Here is an 18790-nt window from a genome sequence, read left to right as displayed (position 1 = left end):
CAAAATTATTGAAAAACATTTATTATACTTAAATTGAAATGTGTACATCTTATTAAAAAACAAAAGCAATTTGCTGGTGCCATAATTTAATTCCAATTTGAAGTGAGCTGGACAAACTACTGTACAACTTTCAATATTCTTTAAAATTAGATACTTGGATACTTTCCAATCAAGGATTTTTCCACTTTTATAAAACATTTGGATTTGAATAGGGTGTGAGCTGAAAAGACACAAGTGTCAGTTCAAGAAAATGCTAGGACCAAACAATATCCAAAGATGAACAACTTAAAGGAAGAAACGTTTAAGTACATAAAATTTTACTTTCAGTGCAGAAAAAATAAAAACAGGAAAAAACCAAACCTCTCTAGCTTTGATGAATGTAAATTTTCAGAACGCTACAGCTTTAGGAAGCTTTTCTGCTAAAGCACTTGAGCCAGTGACAGAAGAGGGAATGAAAAAATCAAAGTTGCTTTTTTACATGCTGTGGCAGTTGTTCACACTGAACGCTGTAGCATAAAAAGCAAAACTGTTCCCAAGCATTTAAGCCAGAGATCATGGTGGAGCTTTCCAGAGGCACAAAATGACAGCAACACAATGTCACTCAGTCCCTTTGGAAAAGTTCCCCTCCAAGTACCAAACCAGCTGCAACAGAATGTTAGCATGGGAAGCGCTGCGCCGTGTCTTTGCAAGAGAGAGCGAGCCAAAATACTGAGAAAGCACAATTCCTGGCTGAAAGAAAAGTAAATATTTGGTCATATGGCAGAGGCACTGTAATGTAACAGTGGTTCAGCGCGGCTCCCAGGGCAAAGGCAGGGCAACAGAACAGGTAAGACACTACTTGTCCATAACAGCCACTACAGCAAGGCCTTTCCCTGCTGGGGAGGAGACTTACATGGAGTAGGTTTAATATTTCTCAAGCAGGATATTTGATGCTGCTGAAAGCTGCGCCAGCCCCATGGTGCCTGTGGCTCTTCTTCCCTCAATTCCAGTAAGTCAGAAAAGTCCACCTCTCGCGGCCAGTATTTTAAACCCCACAATTTTACAAGCAAAGAGTTAAACTGCAGCAGTGCTCCGCAGAGAACCTAAGAAACTAAACATAAAAGATGCATAGGCAATTCTTTTCCATTAAATCCATTAAAGCAAAACACAATTACTTGGTACCTCATAGGATTTATATTAATCCCTCCAATAAGGTACTACTGATAATGCAGTTTGCTGCATGCATATATTGCATCTGTCTAGGGCTTCTTAAAAGCCCTCTTCTGGCATTTACACTTCTTACATACACTCTTATACACAATTTACACGGGAAGCTGTTTTGACAGCTTTACTCTCAAAGACCCAACAACCTGATCACTAACAGCTTAACTACTCATCTCCACACAGATTAATATGTGCTCTGCTAACATCAAAAAATAAAACCAGCGTAAGGTACAAGCACGTAATAGACAAACTGGCACAGAAAGGTAAATGCCCCAAAATAAGTTTACATTCATCTCCAACTGGATACAGGTAATAGAAAACACTTCTAAAAACTGTATCTACTGGCCATAATTTGCCTTATTTCAGTGAAGGGCAAGCACCTCTGCTTACATTGTCTTCCATGCCTGTACGTAAGCTGTCATGTTGTTATACCTCTCATGAGGACACTTAGCTATGGCAGTGATAAGAAAGTTCACCTATCAAACAGCTCATTAGAAAGGTCATTTTGTGTTTTCAATATGAAACATCTTATACAGTGAAGTTAGTTAGATCCTAAGGTTTTGGATGATCTTTGTAATCTTTAGGCAGGACTTCATTCTGCGCTGGAGTATCAGTCTAGCAGTCGTGTGACATCACTTCAGAATTATATGGAAGCCTTCACCATTTTCAGCTGGAAAAGAAAAAAGTACCAGTTGTTAGAATCATAAATAGAATAACCATAAATATAGCAGCCAATGCCCCAAAACAGCAAAGTATGGGCTTGGGTCTTACCATGTAGAAGTGGTTCACTTCAGTGTAGTAGTATTTCATTACTACTATGAAATAGTAAAGTCAAAACATGCTAAGTACCAGTAACTTGCTATTCACACTAAACACTTGAAGAATAACTTCCTAAACATCCCTTTGGTCTGCAGTTATTTTTGAACACTTCCTACCACACATTAAACCCACCTCACCTGACTGTGACACGTAATATCACAGAATGAAGTTAGTTAACTACTGCAAGAGCAGTAGAAATCCTTAGTGTATGCTTTCAATCATCTATTTTGTGATGCTCAACTTTAAACTAGAAAGCCAAGGAGAAACTGTTAAAAACAAAAGCCCCTATGGATTTATGGTTAGAATCGAGCAGTACCACCAAAAAGCTTCACAACTGAGACAAATGGGTCTGTAACACTCACTGAACAGATTTTATACTACACAAACTATACACAACGATTTTTCAGTTTCAGAATTTCAAGTCAGGATGCTGATTGAGTGAAGCAACTTTAAAAATACAGCTCATCTACAGGAGAAAACACAGCTGCAAAAACTTTCCTATTCCTGCTGAACAAAAATGTTCTGATTAATAATTTGTAATTGGGTCTTCAAAGTTGGGACAGTTTCTGTAGGTAAAACTTACACAGAGCCAAACTCATCCCCAGATTATAGCAGTTTTCTGGCACCTTTTCCCAGAACTACACTGGACACCTCAGGAACAGTGGGATTAGTCTGAAGCCTCAGTGTTTAAATGGGAAACCCAAACGACCAAAGTTGACTGCATGTACAATTCAAATGATTCCACCCCTCTGACCACATGGGAGTTTCTGCCATTTCTGCTGTAAGCCGATCTTGATGTTTCTGCGCATCAGCCTTCTCTGTATCTGCCCTTACTCTGCCTGTGGAGTTTACGGGACCAGCATTCTGCTCTAAAGGCAGCTCCTTGATAGAATACACAGTTACGTTTTAGACTGTCAGCAAAGCCACGGTACCTTTTATTGTGGTGAATAAGAAACAACTCTCATCTTGAAAGTTTTGAACCATCTACAAAAGAAAAAGGTTTTAAAAACCTGAGTACGACCAATACCTAACATATACACATCAGATATTAAATACAGCCTGTTATAAGCATTGGGTATTTCTGGGTTTAGTTGGCAAGTGACAAGCACATAACAGATTAAGTTAGAATATGTTACTGTAAAAATACTGCCCATCAATCATGTGACAACCAGTTTGGAGCCTACTACTGCTGGCTGTGTCTTGAAACTCTAAATGTGTGGCAGATGCTTAAATAAGCTGAGTGCAACAGTACTGAAAGGCTCCCTGTTCAAAATAAATACATTCTAAGTAATTACTGCAGCATCTCAGAACTATATAGACCATTTGCCTTTCTCTTTTTGTAATTTAAATCGATTCAGATAGAGGAAGAATGACATTTAAAGGATCCTTCTGCTTATTGTAATGTAAAGGAGAAATATTCTAAATACCAGAAAATACTAGGTTGCATTATCAAACAGAATAAAGCAATAATAAAGAAGCAAACATAAGAAAATCCGCCATCTGATCTCATTCATAAAATGTCAAGAAAACGTAACTTCCATTACCTGATCATTAACAAGAATGTGGATACCTGTGGGACCCTGTCTGTAAACCTGGTTGATCTGATGCAAAGGAATATTGAATGCCAAAGCAAGCTTGCGTGTGACTTCTGAGGCTGCCATTTCTTCCAAGTAGATTGCATGATAAACTGCAAGAAAATAAAAAGTATTTACATAAGCGTGGTACTAACTGGTAACAAGCAACTATGTGGAAAAATAATGTGAATTTGTTCATAACCTAGCATTAAAACATTTTAAAAGCTAAAAACCTTTACTTTATTCTCACTCTGTTCTCACCAAGAAGCATGAACTGCCATGACTTGGCTTTCAAGGTAAAGCCATAAGCACAACTTTCTGACGAGGCTTCCATTTGCTCTAGTACCAAAGGCAGATTCCACATTTTCTCCTGAATCCTCCACAGGAAGGCACAGTCATGTCAACCAGGCTTAAATGTGTCTTCAGGGCGTCACTTTGAACCATCGCCATGTAGCCAGGTAATACATCTGACTGACTTACACCACCACACCGCTGCTCTAAGGAAGGATGTAGGTGGTTTTGGTTTGGTTGGTTTGTTTTCTGACAAAGAGAGCCTTTCTCAGCTGTCTGAATGTATTTCCTACAGATCATCTTAGAGCTAAAGGGCGGCGGGGGGAAAATACAACACAGTAAAGGGAACAGTAAGACAAAGCAGCTGGTCAGTTTGACGCTGTATTTACAGCTCCACAGCTTTGTTTAATAGTGCTAGAAGCCCTCGGCAGCTCCATGTTTGCACATTCTTCCACCCCAAACAAACGACTGAAGATGGGAAACATTTTCCAGAAGGAATATATGTATTTGACAGAAACAGTATCCTCTACAGATCCTCCTCCCCCTCAGTTCTTGCATGGAAAATAAATACACAACTACTATTATGGCAGCAGCTTGTACAGATTTCAGCTGACTGGGGAGTGATGGCTCTTCACTCAAAGCCAAGAGCAAGAAAAGAATGATTTCAAATAACTCCATTCTCTTAAATGTAAGATTGACACAAATTTACAATTAAATATTATCTTCCGATCTGTGTTGAAACAACAGCCATTTATAATACTAAAACTGTTGTCTTGTACACTGCTTGGCTGCTTCTCCTTGTCCAAGCTCTACCAGTTTTAGTTCAGTTGCACAGAAAATGAAAGCAAAACGTAACAGAAAATGGGAAAGAACTGAAGTGTTTTATCTGCATGTAGCTTTTACATGCACCTACGTTGGTCTGGTTAATACCTTGTCTGTAACAACATAGCACAGCTAATTTGAGAACTCCTTAATTACCATGTAACTGCTGTTTTTGGTGCACTGAAAAAGAATCAAAAATTTAAGCTTGAGAGGTTTTAAGGTTCTGTTCACCCCCTGGAGTGTTAGAACAGCAAGGTTGTTGTGAATACACCCTCCTACGTTTTCTCTGCGTGCCAGAAACAGGAATTCAGCCTCTCCACTAGTATTCTTATTTTTTTCTTCCCATTTCTCTTGTTTCAGGCATTTTAAGACACAGAAATGGTGCTAAGGGACCCCAATGTGCTGTACCATATATTGCACTGTTGCTGCTATCACTGTTGCCTGCATCTTGTCTTTCCAGTTGTAGGCTCCTCAATGGCTCCTGACAAACGTAGATTGTTAGACGGGGCCTAACAGACCTGCAATTGGAAGAAATCACACATCAGAGGAAAGGTTACTGGCCCTGAAAAACGGATAATGCTGTGCCACAAAGGTAGATTTGTTGTGCTGATAGTTCACTTGAAGGGTTTTCTTTAACTGATCAAAGAAAAAAATTAAAGAATGCAACAGCAAGTGGTCTCTGGATGCTACTACTTGTTATAATCCTGGAACATAACTACTGAGTAACGACGACAATTCTTGCAAATGTCAGTGGTAACAAACACCCTTTTCAGAATCAGAAACATCATCTGGGATGCTGCCTGGGTTAGCACTCTGCACTTGTAACCTCAGAAAGCCTCAGGTCGTTCTTAGCCCCACTAAATGTGACCTTCTGTGTTCTGGCAACAAATTGACCTGTTTCCAAGAAATGGGCAGTGCCCAGCTGCATGGGTACCAGCTTCACAGGCTGTCCTGGAGCTCCCCAGAGCCTGCATCCCACCAGGGGTCTGCCCCAAAGGTGTATATGGGAGCTCTTTTTACACTAACTGCTGCCAGTTCCTCAGACACACACAGGCATCGAGGCCCATCCTGATTCCAGCTTCCCAGATCTCCCAGTGCTAGTGAATGACAGAACAAAACCCACTCAGCCTCACATCTGAGGTCATACCTGGATTTCAGTGCATTATATAGCCGAATTCCATCAGCTGGACCACAGATTTGTACCAGATCTTCTCTTGTCAGCTTTAATAAATCAGCACCTGGAGAAATACAGGAGGATTTTATGAAGATTTTGTTAGAACATCTATACTTTTTAAAATCAATTGTATGTTCATTTAAACCAAGAATAACAAACTCCTCCATTACAAAAACAGAATCCTGCAAAACAAACAAGCTTCCCTTGAACCAGCAGCATCTTCCAGCTCATCAAGACTGATGCACTGAGGCTCCTTGGTGAATCAGTGAGATGATGGTTTTATATGAAATACATGAAATGGGCTTAATGGAAAAGCGCAATATTTTGTCATCAACCCTTGCGGTATCAGAAACTGACCAAAGTCGTCATACTGCCTGTGCATAGGAAAAGATTGTGGACCCCTGGGGTCTCAACATTTTAGTTATTTTTATTATATTACTACATTATTACTAGCAGTAGTTTACAAACTTTTAGTTATTGCTGCCCATGATGTCACCAGAACTATACATAAATAATTTTTATCAACGCCATGTTTCCATACTGTTTGCTGAGGAAGGTATTGCGAAATACTGCCTCATTTGCAGAACTTCTCAGGGCTGGATGACACCTTCAAAGCTTGTTCCGAAAGGCTAAATGTGAGCTTATTTGTCAGGACTTGTATATCCCAGCAGAAAACAATATGTATTTTATGCAGAAAACATTAACCAGCTACAGAAAACATAAAGCTTTGAGCCTTACAGAGTTCAGGAACACCACATTAGAGAGTCTGTACTTTTGGGCGACTGCAGTCCTCATGGGATCAAATGAAGGAAAAGGCCTCTGACCAGGGAAGATGCCTGGTACAAAGGGAATTCTGGTAGGAGCATGAGCTAAGCTAAGAGGCAGAGAGGCAGCCTCATTCATCATATGTATTTACTGTGAGGGTGCTGAGGCGCTGGCACAGGGTGCCCAGAGAAGCTGTGGCTGCCCCATCCCTGGCAGTGTTCAAGGCCAGGTTGGACACAGGGGCTTGGAGCAACCTGCTCTAGTGGAAGGTGTCCCTGCCCGGGGCAGGGGGTTGACACTGGCTGAGCTTCAAGGTCCCTTCAAACACAAACCTGTCTGGGATTCTATGATATTCTCCCCTTCACATGTCACCAAAGAAAACTGAGAAGGAATTTTTCTCATGGTGTATAACTGTGTCATCCCACCCTTTGCACAACTACATGGAAGACTAAAAGCAAACAGCAAAACATAGCCCCCAGTAATGCATCTTTCACCACTGCTTGCTTCCATATATACAGTGGAAACTACACTGACACACATCACATTTAAGAATAATCAGACATTCTGCTGAAATGAAAAATATTCATAAAAATATGAATATTCAAAATAATAGTCATACATATGAATATTCATTAGACAAATGCACACAGGTAAAGGAATTCTCCTGCTGCATGGCACTGAAGCAGAGTTTGATACAGAACAGGCTGTGCCGTTTCTATGGATAAGACAGCTTCAGAGAAAGCCTCACACACCGCAGTGAAATCCAACTGCTATGAAAGATCTAACATGGAGCCCATGTTCGCAGTGTCTTGCGCTTTCTCTGAGAGCACTGCATGCTGCTGCCACCGGGAACGAGCCCAGCAGAACGGGCAACGGCCGCTGACTCACCAAATTCGGTCATTTTCCTCAAAGGACTAATCAAGGTTAAAATGATATTGTGAACTGTCATAATGCAAACAGAACCCAGCTTCGCTTTGGGGGGTTAGGGCGAACTTACATGAAACTAACTAGAAGAAAATGCCTTCTAATACAAGTTGAACATTTAATAGTAGAGATACCTGAGAAATTTGAAAAAAGCCTTGTATAGGTAGAGAACCTATGCTTGAGCAACCACTGCTGAGTTTCCTGGATTGTGGCTGAAGGATGAAGCTGCTGCAAGAAACAAGATTGGAGATGATAATTTGGATATTAAAAAAAACATTAAAAAAATCCCCTCAGTTAAACATTTCCACAGTACTGTCAATATCAGGGTATGTATAAATCAAATGTTCTGACACAAATATACAAATAGAGCCATGAGCAATACCAGAAAGCAAACACTCACATCTCCAGAGCCTTGAGAGCTTCCATCTCCTTGATGATTTGGGGAGGAAGAATTGCTGCAGATTGGGGGGGGGGGGGGGAATAAAAAAATAGAATTACTAGAATTTTATTAAGCAAAATATTTCAGCGTTGCTGAAAATTAACTTGAATGAGTTCAAAGTATACTGACCAGACAATAGCACTGTAAATCATTCCCTGGTTACCCAAGTTTGATTACAGCAGTTTAAATAATGTCTCGATTAAAAATGTTTTTACCAATTGCTGTTGAAAAGCTTGTGAAGATTATTGTTGGCTTTTCTTCTTGCAAACTATATTAACTGTGTATGAGGGGAGTGAAGACTGTTCTTACTGGAAAAAGTTGTATAGTTTCCATAGACAAGGACTAAATCAGAATAGTTCAGAGGTAAAGTATTTGCTATGTAACAAAAGACAAGATGAAAAGTTTTCAACAACGTATAGGAAGAAAGAAAAATGTTGAAGCAGAAGTAATTACTCAATGTAATGTCAAACTCTAAAGTAAATATTGGAAGTCAAAACAATCTCACATTCCCCAGTGGAACCAGAAAACAGTTGCATTTACTCAGAAAACACCTTTGGATCACCATGATTTTAAAATGTAATCTTTAATTAGGGTACACAAAAGACACCTACCTGTCTGGGACACTGTAGGTATTATGTTGAGCAGAGGTAAAAGTTGGAGCTGGAGTAGGACTGTTGTTTACAAATGTTGTAGGAGTATCAGGCCATGGTGAGCACTGAAGATAAAGAATTAAAACTTGAGTTTCTCTTGGCAAAACAGAGCGTGTTTTACTCTGATGTACACTTCTTTAAATGAAAGCCAGGGTTTTATCCAGAGAATTTTGATTTGTCATTCCAAATAAAGACTCCCTCTATCCCACGCATAACATGCAGATACTCTAGGTAAAAATCACTTCTGGTTTATCTTGTTCTTTCATGGGGACTTCTATTTACACTGTCTTCTGTTAACGAAGTGAAGGTATTAATGGTGGAACTGACAGAAGACTGATCCAGATTACTCAATTTAAAACGAACGAACCCACCCCAAGCCATCTGCTGAAAAACTTTTTTCATCCTAAAAGGGGTGAAGGGGCTGATTAAACTGCAGGTATCATGTCATGAACAATATCATCATGAACAATAGGTGTTCAGCAATAGTAAGTGAAACTATGAAGCTAGATTTAACCTTGTGGATAAATTTAATGTATCTGTCCCGATGAAATGCAAACAGAATATTCAGCAGAAATTGTGTGAATTTGAGGAACTGCAGGACTAAAATGATGCCTACATGTACTGCTCTTGAGGACCCCCTCAACTGCTTGGTAAACTGGAGATTTTATATATAAATATAAGCCACCACAAGTATATGATGAGGCAGCTGTTTAATTCCATCAGGTTTTTTGGGGTTTTTTAAACCATCATGATTAAGCCCTTCAAAATGAGACCAGCATTTGGTGTTTCCAACACCATTGCAGATCCAGTGTTTTAAAGAAAAATAAAAAACAAACAGATTTTGGTTTGTTCAAAGACAAACAGACAGGATTTAAAACAAGCAAGCTGCCCAAGGTCAAGTAAGCTAAGACCATGCCTCTTCAAGCAACAAAGATTCCTGATATATACACATCATGCACCAGCTAAACACCCTGTAAGGAAATTTCCAGAGTTATATCATAGTTTGGTGTGGGAGGAAGGGGACCTAATATTAATGGAAACACGTTTCAACAATTGTGTGTTGAAAGACCTTTTCACTATCCAGGGGAAACAGTAAATAAGCACAACACCAGCTGCAATCTTCTGTAAACCAGTTCACAACATTTCGGTGCTGGACTCCAGCTGTCAGTTGTCAGAGCAGGATTGTGAGTTCCCCAGCATGGCACATGCAATTTACAAAAACTAGTCTTGTATGCCCTGCGTAGCTTAAAGTCTGCCCAGGATCTGATCCAGATCAGTATTTTTGTGAGGCACTGTGCACACACTGTCTTTGGTTACATGGTCAAAGCCACCCGTTACACCACAAAGAGTGCAATCCACACAAAGCATGCTCCTCTACGACCCACTAGTGTTACCCACTCTTCCTCCTGTTCTGTGTATTCCCATCTGTTGTTTCTCTTCTCAAGTTCATTTTAATGTTGATCTCAAAGATGTATTACAACAGGTAGTTAAAAGAGGCCTTCATTCCCTAATGTGGTCCAAAGCCATGATTTAAAAGTAAAAGCTCAACATAATATAACTTTGTTCTTCTGACGTTTTGGAAAGCATAATTTCTTTGGGTTTTTTTTACATTTACTCCCTAAATTTTAATGCAATATGTTAATCAGGACACACAGATGCAAGCTGCACATCCTTAGCTGCAATTCCATTACAAGATTCCATTCAACACATTTAAAATCAGGGGCAGGGAAGAATGCATTCGTGCCAGAGAACAGCTTCTGAGCCATTCCCAAGGCATGCACTGCAGTTAATGATTTTGGCCTTCAAACCCAGCTGAAGTTGTTCACAACAAAACTTGAGTTTAGATGCAGGAAAAAGCACATTTGAAATATTTGGATAAAGAAAATCCCAACACAAAGCAAGAAGCCTTTCTTCTGCTAGAAACACTTTCTTACCTTGTGTTCTCTTCCAACAAAAATGTTACTACCTACCTACTGAGACTGAATTAGTTGGTTTAAAAAGGAAAAAGGTAGTAGTAGTAATTATACTACTACTGCAACATGCCTAATTGTCTCAGTTCTCCTGCTTTATACACTGTGGAGGGGAAAAATGAGTATTTGAGCATTGAGATACTTAATTCTGCAAGGTTCTAGGAACAAGAAAGTCCAGCATTAAAAGAAAAAAGAAAAGAAAAAAGGCAACACCATATATTCTTCAAGTGTCTTCAAGCAAGTAAGCTTGAGCTGCTTATGCCTCTGGAATCACTCGCATGCACAACTGTCCTGCATTTCACAAACCCATCAGGTTCAGAAACAGGGTCAGACGAATGGCTGGGCATCAAATCCATTAACACTACAAAGATTCAGCAGGGATTCCAACATCTTTCGAACACCTGCATGAAGTTTCCAGGCACTGGAGGGTTATGAGGGAAATGGATCACAGGCACAGCCTTCCTGAAACAGCATCTGCAATTGCCACTGCCAGGAACAGACAACTGGAATTCAAAGACTCATGGTCTGATCAATCAGGACGTTTCTTATATTCTTAAGTACATCACTGAGTTAACCAGAGGACATTGAGCAAGCTAATGATACTAATACGGAATCCCTGGCCACGGGACAGAGAGAGAAAAATGTCACCTTGCCAAACGGAAGCATCCAACTCTGTAAATAGCCACCAGAGAAGAGAAGAAAGATTGGTATTATATCTTTACCTGTAATGAGCAATGAATATATACTGGTGAATTTCCAAAGCTGTTGGCTTTGGTGTCTCAAGACTAGCTGCCCTCCATTGCTACTACACTGATACAACTGTACTCCAGAAATTGTGTCTTATTTCCAAACACTTGATTAATTCTTGAAAAGGAGAAAACTGTTTTGGTTACGGGTCTTTAACAGCCTTCTGTATAGGCCATGAATGAAGTTATAAAGTGTTGACCAATGGCTTCACTGAGTTAAAAAGGAAGACAGGAAATCTTTCCAAGTATGAGTTTCAGATTCAGGATACGTAGCATTTAAACTCAGAATGTTCCTAACTTCTGAAAAATTGCAAAATCCCAAGTTATTCTAAGCCACTGTTTGATGTCATTTCTCTTCCTACTTCCCATCTACCTGAATCTACCCAAATTCATGCTTTACTATAGGGTAAAACTGAACTTTGGCAACAAACTCCATACTGTATTCACATACCAAATAAACATGAAAACAAAATATAGTAAGTCTAATTTGGAGAACAAATTGGGCACCCAGCATCATCTTTAGAGAACAAAGCAGCAATTTTATTACAGCTTTTTTATTGGATGGATAAAATATGAGGTTCTTGCCCAAAACAACTGCAGCTGTTGTGTGCCAAAACAGAAACCTCCTGCACATACTGACTTAATTGTTATGGATGCAGAAGTAGTCATTTCCAAAATGTGAAGCCAGCCACTCTGCATAAGCTGTATGCTACTGGCATCTGCTATATGGAGTATAGATGTAAGGAGAAACAAGTTGAAGAAATACTATATCCTTATGTTGCTAGTTTTGCTCCAGCTGCACTTCCTAACCCATAGCCTCTAGAAGGTTTTATACTCTAAATTTAAGTCACTTACAGAAAAAATTTAGCTTCTGCAGCAATCTTCCACGTCCAAAACTTAATGTTCCAATCTATTTCAAAGTCTATACCTCAAAGTCTTCTAACCTCCCTTCATGTGCCCAGTAATCAGTTCTGTCTGAAAAAAATTACCATTTGACCAAGTTTAATCAAAAGATAGCTTTATATATTCTAGCTTGTGACATAATATCATGTAAAATAATGTAATATGATAACTATAACAGATATAGTTAATATATACTATACTATGCTATAATATATATACTATACTATAATGTATTATATGATGATATATATTATTATATAATATTATAAGTATGATATATGATATAAATAATACTATACATATTATATAATTTATATAATATAAAAATCAACCGAGATACTGCAGACAGAAAGAAGTGTTTTTACAGACACTGTCTTAAAGACCCAACTCTCACAATACAACGCCTGCTTTTTCAAATTCAAAGCAGGGGAAAGAATCTGGTCAGGTTTTTTTCCCCTCTTCTTCCTTAGATCAGCTCTAGCTTCTATATATTCAGAAGGGAAGAGTCTAGATGGAATTCTTATGAAAATGAATGAGAAGGAAAATATGGGTGATGGTAATAGAAAAACAATCTCTGCTTTTTAGGAAAAGATAGGAGTACAGTAGAAAGAACAAACTCTTGTTTCACCAAACTCTTTGTATTGTGTTAGAATCCCATACAAATTAAATTGGAAAGAAAACATATTAAATTCAATGTTTCTTAAAGGAAACACAGTAAGAAACCAACCTGTCCAAATCGGATTGTGGCTGAGCTCGAAGAAATCATACCGGGGTGGGGTGGGGGGAAGAAACAAAAAGAAACAGAATGAGACATATCCAGCAAATAGAAGAGCAGAATATTGGAGGGGCAAAATAAAAACACCTATGTACAAAATGAGATGCAAAAAGCAAGGAACAAAAAAGACAGCCTATATACAAGGCTAGGTGTAGGAGGAAGATAACAATTCCCAGTTTTAAAAAGGAAGAGAACTACAGACTGGATCAACCTGAATTCTAAAATTCAAGAAAAGGTTACAGAGAAGTATTTCTGGGCACCAGGGAAGCAGCACTGGGTACGTAACAGCACTCTTGACTTCGTCAAGAAAAATACCCTCCAAACAACCCTGTTTTCCTTCTGTAACGGAGCTGTGGTTTTCCGGACACGCTAAGTACAAGATTCCATCTTATATAAAGACACAATATGTAAACCAGAGTCAGTTCTCACACTTAAATGAAGGGAAACAGGTCTTCAGTTTTTGTGTCTCAGCTCCTCTGTGACACGTTTACTAGCACACAGGGTACATCTAACCTGCACATGAGGTAACTCTGGTAACGGCCAAACCTTCTGATGGCTACAACTGGGAAGAGAAAACTGCCCAAAGCAGAAACATGCATCATCCCCTGTCCATATTTACAAGGCCCGCAAGAATCAGCCTCTCTGGTGGCAAGAGAAAAAGCCTGATGAGTTGGCCTTCAAGCTGTAGATCACACATTTTCTAGATCAAGCAAAACAAGTTACACACTCAACTTATATAGTTGAAAACAGTACTTAATGAGTGTATAGTGACTATCAAGGTTTCACTATGAATACAGCAAAAATAGTGTTTCATGGCATTTTGTATGGGCTTGGTGACTTCTAGTAATTTTGCTAATGATAAAAATCATTGTCATGATGGAACAGGTTGTGTGTTAAATCTGCAGATGATATCAAGTTAGCAAGGCTGAAAGCATTTCATCCTACAGGAATGGAAGTCAAAATGGTCTCAACAAACTGACCAAATGATCTCAAGACAGTGTTTTATTCAGGGCAGATGTCCAACAGGAACAGTCAACTGCACAAATAAGAGAACTGGAAAGCTGTACATAGTTGTTATTCCAGAATAGTCTGTGGGTTACCCTTCATCCCAAGCAAGAAGTCAAGAAATAAACACACACACATTCTATCCTTTGTGTGCTTTGAGAAAGGCAATAGAAGTCCAGTACTACCAGTCTAACCTCAAATTTTTCTTTGCTACAATTAAAGCAATGCTAAAGGAAGCTTGAGTGTTTCAAGAGATTGTTAAGAATAGGCTGGACAAGTTTCAGGTATCATTTGGCTACAGTTCATCCTATTCTGGACAAGGGATTTGTCATATCTTCTAAAAATACCTTTTCCTATATTCTTCCTAGAAGTAACAATCATTGAATGAAGTACTTACACTAACAGAGAGAGAGAGGAGGAGGTGGCGCGGGAAGTACAAACCCCTCCAAGAGCCAGCTTCAGAAGACACTTCAGACATGTCTTCTGAGTGAAAGTGAAAAAATCCTGACTTCTCCTGTCTGTACCCCCCCTCCAGGGCCATCTGGAACAAGTGAAGAATGTCTGCGCTGCCAAAGAATTCTAAATGTACATCTTAAAAGAAAGACAAGAAAAAAAGAAAAAAAAAGAAAAAAAAAGGAAGAAAAGAAAAGAAAGAAAAAAACCCCAACAACCAAGAACAGTAGAAAGTAAATTCAGACAGCTCAGTGGTAATTGTAGTTTCAGGGTGTAAAAAACCCCCAAAATCGTCCAAAGAACCCATCTGACTTAATATTGCTTCTTCTCTCCCACCCAGTTACATGGTTTATAAACATCAAGAGGCATACACTGAAGTATTTTACAACCTAAATGTGAAAATAATGTCCGAGGGAAGAGTCAAGAAAGTCAATGCCTGCACACTGCTGGGCAAGAGCTGTCAGCACATTATTCCTGTTCAAAGAACAGTCAATTGTTTTCCACAGTCAGAGTATTAACTGACATTTAAACTTGCCAAATGGATGATGCAGAATTGTTTCTCATCTGAAAATGTAAGGTCTCAATGATATTCACAATAAGAAACACCACTTAAGAAATCCTGGAGTGTGCAGGATGTATGTTAAGATTCATCTGGGGAGCGCATACAGGGTTAGTGTGCACGTATCATGAAGAGGTACTGACTCTTCTGAACTGCATTAAACCTGCTTAGAGCACAATACGTAGATGGCTAAAGAAAAAAATCAGTAACTAATGATCAACCACCTGCAATACTACATGGTGTTTTAAAAATACTGACGTACATGGAAACTTACATTGAATCTAAGTACAGATATGGAACAAAACACTAAATTTCACCATTCTTCTACTAATTACACACATACAGGAAAGCAAAAAGCTGTTTCATTTCAAGTCACATAAACGGAAAGCTCTTGACTTTTAAAAGTTACACAGTCCCTCTGCAACAGTTTAAGTGTTAGATTTAGGAAGGATTCCTTTGCTGAAAGCAAACATGGAGTAATTGGTATGCACAAAAGTGAGTAATATTAATACACAGCAATCAATGTTTTTACTTTACAAAATGGAAGTTTCTCCTATATCTAACACTGTACAAGGTATCTTGCACAATGAAAAGGTAAGCAGAAGTCCCTTACACTGCCTCGCTTTGCCAGAGAATCACCGTAGTCTGCTGGCAAAGTCCGCTTGCTGGACTTTTTCTGCTCATGTTCAACTGCATCTTCAATTATAGGCTCAAGCCTCATCTGGACAAACACCAAAGATTTGGATCAATTTCTTTTCATTATACAGTGAGGAAAGATCTAAAAGCCTTTTAGAAACTTCTGAAATCTTTAGAAAACTACATAGAACTCACTGATGTTTAAATAAAATGCAAAAACCTACTGAGGCTCTGGCCTTAAACTCAGTGATCTCCAAAAAAAGGCTTTGAAGCTCAAATTTGGCAGATAATTAAACTCTAGATTCCCCCCTCTTTTTTTTTCCCTCCAGCTGCAAGGTTTTTAGATCTGTACCAAAAGACTTGCTCTAGGGTTCAGCGCAGTCAGTGTTAAAACACACTAAGATTGAATGCAAGCATCTATCTAGTATCTCAATGAAAGTTTACTAAACAAAAACTTAAAATGGAATGTTGCTGTTCACTGGACAAGTTTGTCAAAGAAAAAGCTTATCTTTGTATAGAACTAATTCTTCCCCAAGCCTTCCAAGACTACAGCTAAGTAATATACCGTATCTATGTATTTTCTCCTCAGGCAGCAGATGCAATTCTAATTTGTTACCTCTGTAAGAACTGTGGTGTCATATGAAGGCTGATACTTTTCTTTTTCATGTGCAGTTCGCTTTTCCATCTTTTCTCTGTCTGTTTTCTGTTTCCTGTCTGCTCCTTTTGGCTAAAAATGAATAGTTACATGAACAAAAACGCAAATGGAAAATGGTTTTACAATTGAAATCTGATCTCAGAAGTAGTAAGATAAAGATATCCCCCATCTTTATGAGAGCTTCTAGGAGACGTATTAAGGATATGTTTTCTGTTACCTTAAAAACTTTGATTTGACAACTGGCTGAATGCAGATGATCTGTATATTCTCCATTTTCAGTCTGTTTAAAAGTGTCAACCTGAATCCTAAAAGGAACTCCTTTCTCTCCTCCATGCTTACGAGGGGTAAATTCAGTGCTGATGCAATGTACCTGAAAAGAACCAATCACCAAACAAAAAGGACCCTCAGACGTATTCTAGACATGGATTTTATTATGTCTTACCAACATCAGGCACATTTTCTAAAGACAAGAAACAAATTACCCAGCCCGAGGACCAAGCTGCAAAACTAACATTTTATTCCTTTTCATACCCATATTGAAATGAAGCCAAAACCACTGTACTTGACAAGAATGGTTGGGGTTGGAAAGGACCTTAAGATCATCCAGTTCCAACCCCCTGCCATGGGCAGGGACACCTCGCACTAAACCACGTCACCCAAGACTCCATCCAACCTGGCCTTGAAAACTGCCAGGGATGGAGCATTCACTACTTCCTTGGGCAACCCACTCCAGCGCCTCACCACCCTCACAGGAAAGAACTTCTTCCTTATAGCTAACCCAAACTTCCCCTGTTTAAGTTTGAACCCATTCCCAACAACTCTATCTATCATGAATACAGCAAAAACTTTTTCAAGATACTATTGTCCAGCGCATTATAGCTAGAATAAACTTGAGAGTTACTTGTAATAAATACTACCACACTGGGTTTATAAGCTAGAAATACCCCTAAAAGATATCTAAGGAGAGAAAATCAGTGCAACAGAAAGAGTTAGGATGAATCTTACTGGACAGTGCTCCCAACTTTTTTTGGATTTTTGCTTCCTTATGGAATTTTAAGCAAGCCAATGCCACAATGCTTTTTATTTCCTTTGGCTATCAACAATAGAGACCCACAGACTGGAAATTGAAGCTTTAAGTGTGTAATCAGTGCTGCTACGCTGTGCTCTCTAGCCTTCAGAATAAGTGAACTATACTTGCATAACAGTAATAACCAGATCCATTTCATTCAGTCTGTTGTTGCTTCTAAGGAAGCACATAAACAAAAATATCCAGTAATTTCTCTCACATTTCTTCAATGAGACTACATTTTAGTAATTATGTAATTCTTAGTAGAAAAAACGGCTTCAGTTGTACTAGATCAAAGTTAATGTACTTGCAGTGTGGAATCTAACCTGTTTTAGGAGCCTCAGTAAGAAATGCTGCTACCTCAAACTTCATACCTACACCTTTTTATTTTATAGTAAAAACAGATCTGAGACAAAAGCAAGCTAAAAATTCCAATGCAAAACTGAACATTCTATCTAAATAATTTCCAAAGACAGCATGTTCAATTGCCCTGAATATCAAATACATAAATGACAAAAATCCTACCAAAAGGAAGCCTACTGACACAGTAAGAAACATCTTTTAAAGATCTGATTTAAAACTCTTTGTAGCACAATAGTTTTCATTTTGTATCCTCAAGCCTGAGTCTCTGCTGAAGCTCACCACTAGGAGAGTGGGAGACTCAACTAAACCAAAACCATTAGTGTTGACAGTTATTTAGATGGATATAAATTAATTCTAATACTCTGTATAACTAAATATTTGAACCTTGACAGCTTTAGTCACAGAACTTTTTGAAAGCCTTTTATGTAAATTGTTTTTAAAAGATGCTTCTATAAACCCAAGTGAAGTTGAAAAACCTAACTAGCGACCCTTACAGAACTATGAACCTGTGTTTATCTACAAAGCTGGTATTTAATGGCTATCCCACAAGTAAGAAACCAGGAAGCTTCATAGTGCAAATATACTACTGTTTGTGACCTGAAAGGCACCAAACACAGACATCCAGTCAAGTAAAATTTCAAACCTGAATAAAAGCAGATGTACATTTTGTTGGATCCCACAAAAATTCAACTGCATTGAGCTGGCTTGGATTTGTCTTGATATCAATGACTCCAACGGACATTGGAATATCTATTAAAATAAGCAGTGTATGTTTCAAAATAATCATATTCCAAGAAAACACTACAAATAAATTTTAATACAAGGATACCATCAGCAAACACAGGTAGGGTGGAAAAATGTGAGCTTCGGTGGCTTGACCTTAACTCCAGAAGCAGTTTCTTATGACTGATATGAAGAATCTTTGTAGACTCAACATACAAAGTGTTCAGGGTTTGGGGGTGTTTTTTGATTCCCCTCATCATCATCCCCACCTCCAT

At 38.7% G+C, this 18790-nt stretch overlaps 1 protein-coding gene across 13 annotated transcripts in view; it reads right to left on the bottom strand.

Annotated features, from left to right (window-relative positions):
* Nucleotides 1-5: 5 nt before the first annotated feature.
* UBP1 (upstream binding protein 1) overlaps nucleotides 6-18790 on the bottom strand; it is a 43562-nt gene continuing 24777 nt past the window's right edge. For 3 of the 13 annotated variants that reach the window (XM_030495073.1, XM_030495108.1, XM_030495091.1), the window contains 12 exons: nucleotides 18436-18542; nucleotides 16581-16733; nucleotides 16325-16435; nucleotides 15686-15793; nucleotides 8623-8726; nucleotides 7973-8027; nucleotides 7707-7800; nucleotides 5857-5947; nucleotides 5118-5227; nucleotides 3567-3709; nucleotides 2955-3006; nucleotides 6-1873 (listed from right to left, as the gene is read on the bottom strand). In XM_030495073.1, coding sequence (XP_030350933.1) covers nucleotides 1836-1873; nucleotides 2955-3006; nucleotides 3567-3709; nucleotides 5118-5227; nucleotides 5857-5947; nucleotides 7707-7800; nucleotides 7973-8027; nucleotides 8623-8726; nucleotides 15686-15793; nucleotides 16325-16435; nucleotides 16581-16733; nucleotides 18436-18542 — 1166 coding nt within the window. In that variant the 3' untranslated portion in view covers nucleotides 6-1835. Of the gene's footprint in view, nucleotides 1874-2954; nucleotides 3007-3566; nucleotides 3710-5117; nucleotides 5228-5856; nucleotides 5948-6613; nucleotides 6865-7667; nucleotides 7801-7972; nucleotides 8028-8622; nucleotides 8727-15685; nucleotides 15794-16324; nucleotides 16436-16580; nucleotides 16734-18435; nucleotides 18543-18790 lie in introns of those variants that run through there. The other 10 variants (XM_030495117.1, XM_030495126.1, XM_030495082.1 and 7 more) reach the window with 9 other exon arrangements.

Source organism: Strigops habroptila, chromosome 1 (genome assembly GCF_004027225.2).
Source record: "Strigops habroptila isolate Jane chromosome 1, bStrHab1.2.pri, whole genome shotgun sequence".
NCBI lineage: Eukaryota > Metazoa > Chordata > Aves > Psittaciformes > Psittacidae > Strigops > Strigops habroptila.
Note: the sequence above shows the minus strand (reverse complement) of the source record. Positions and strands in the feature narration are given on the sequence as shown.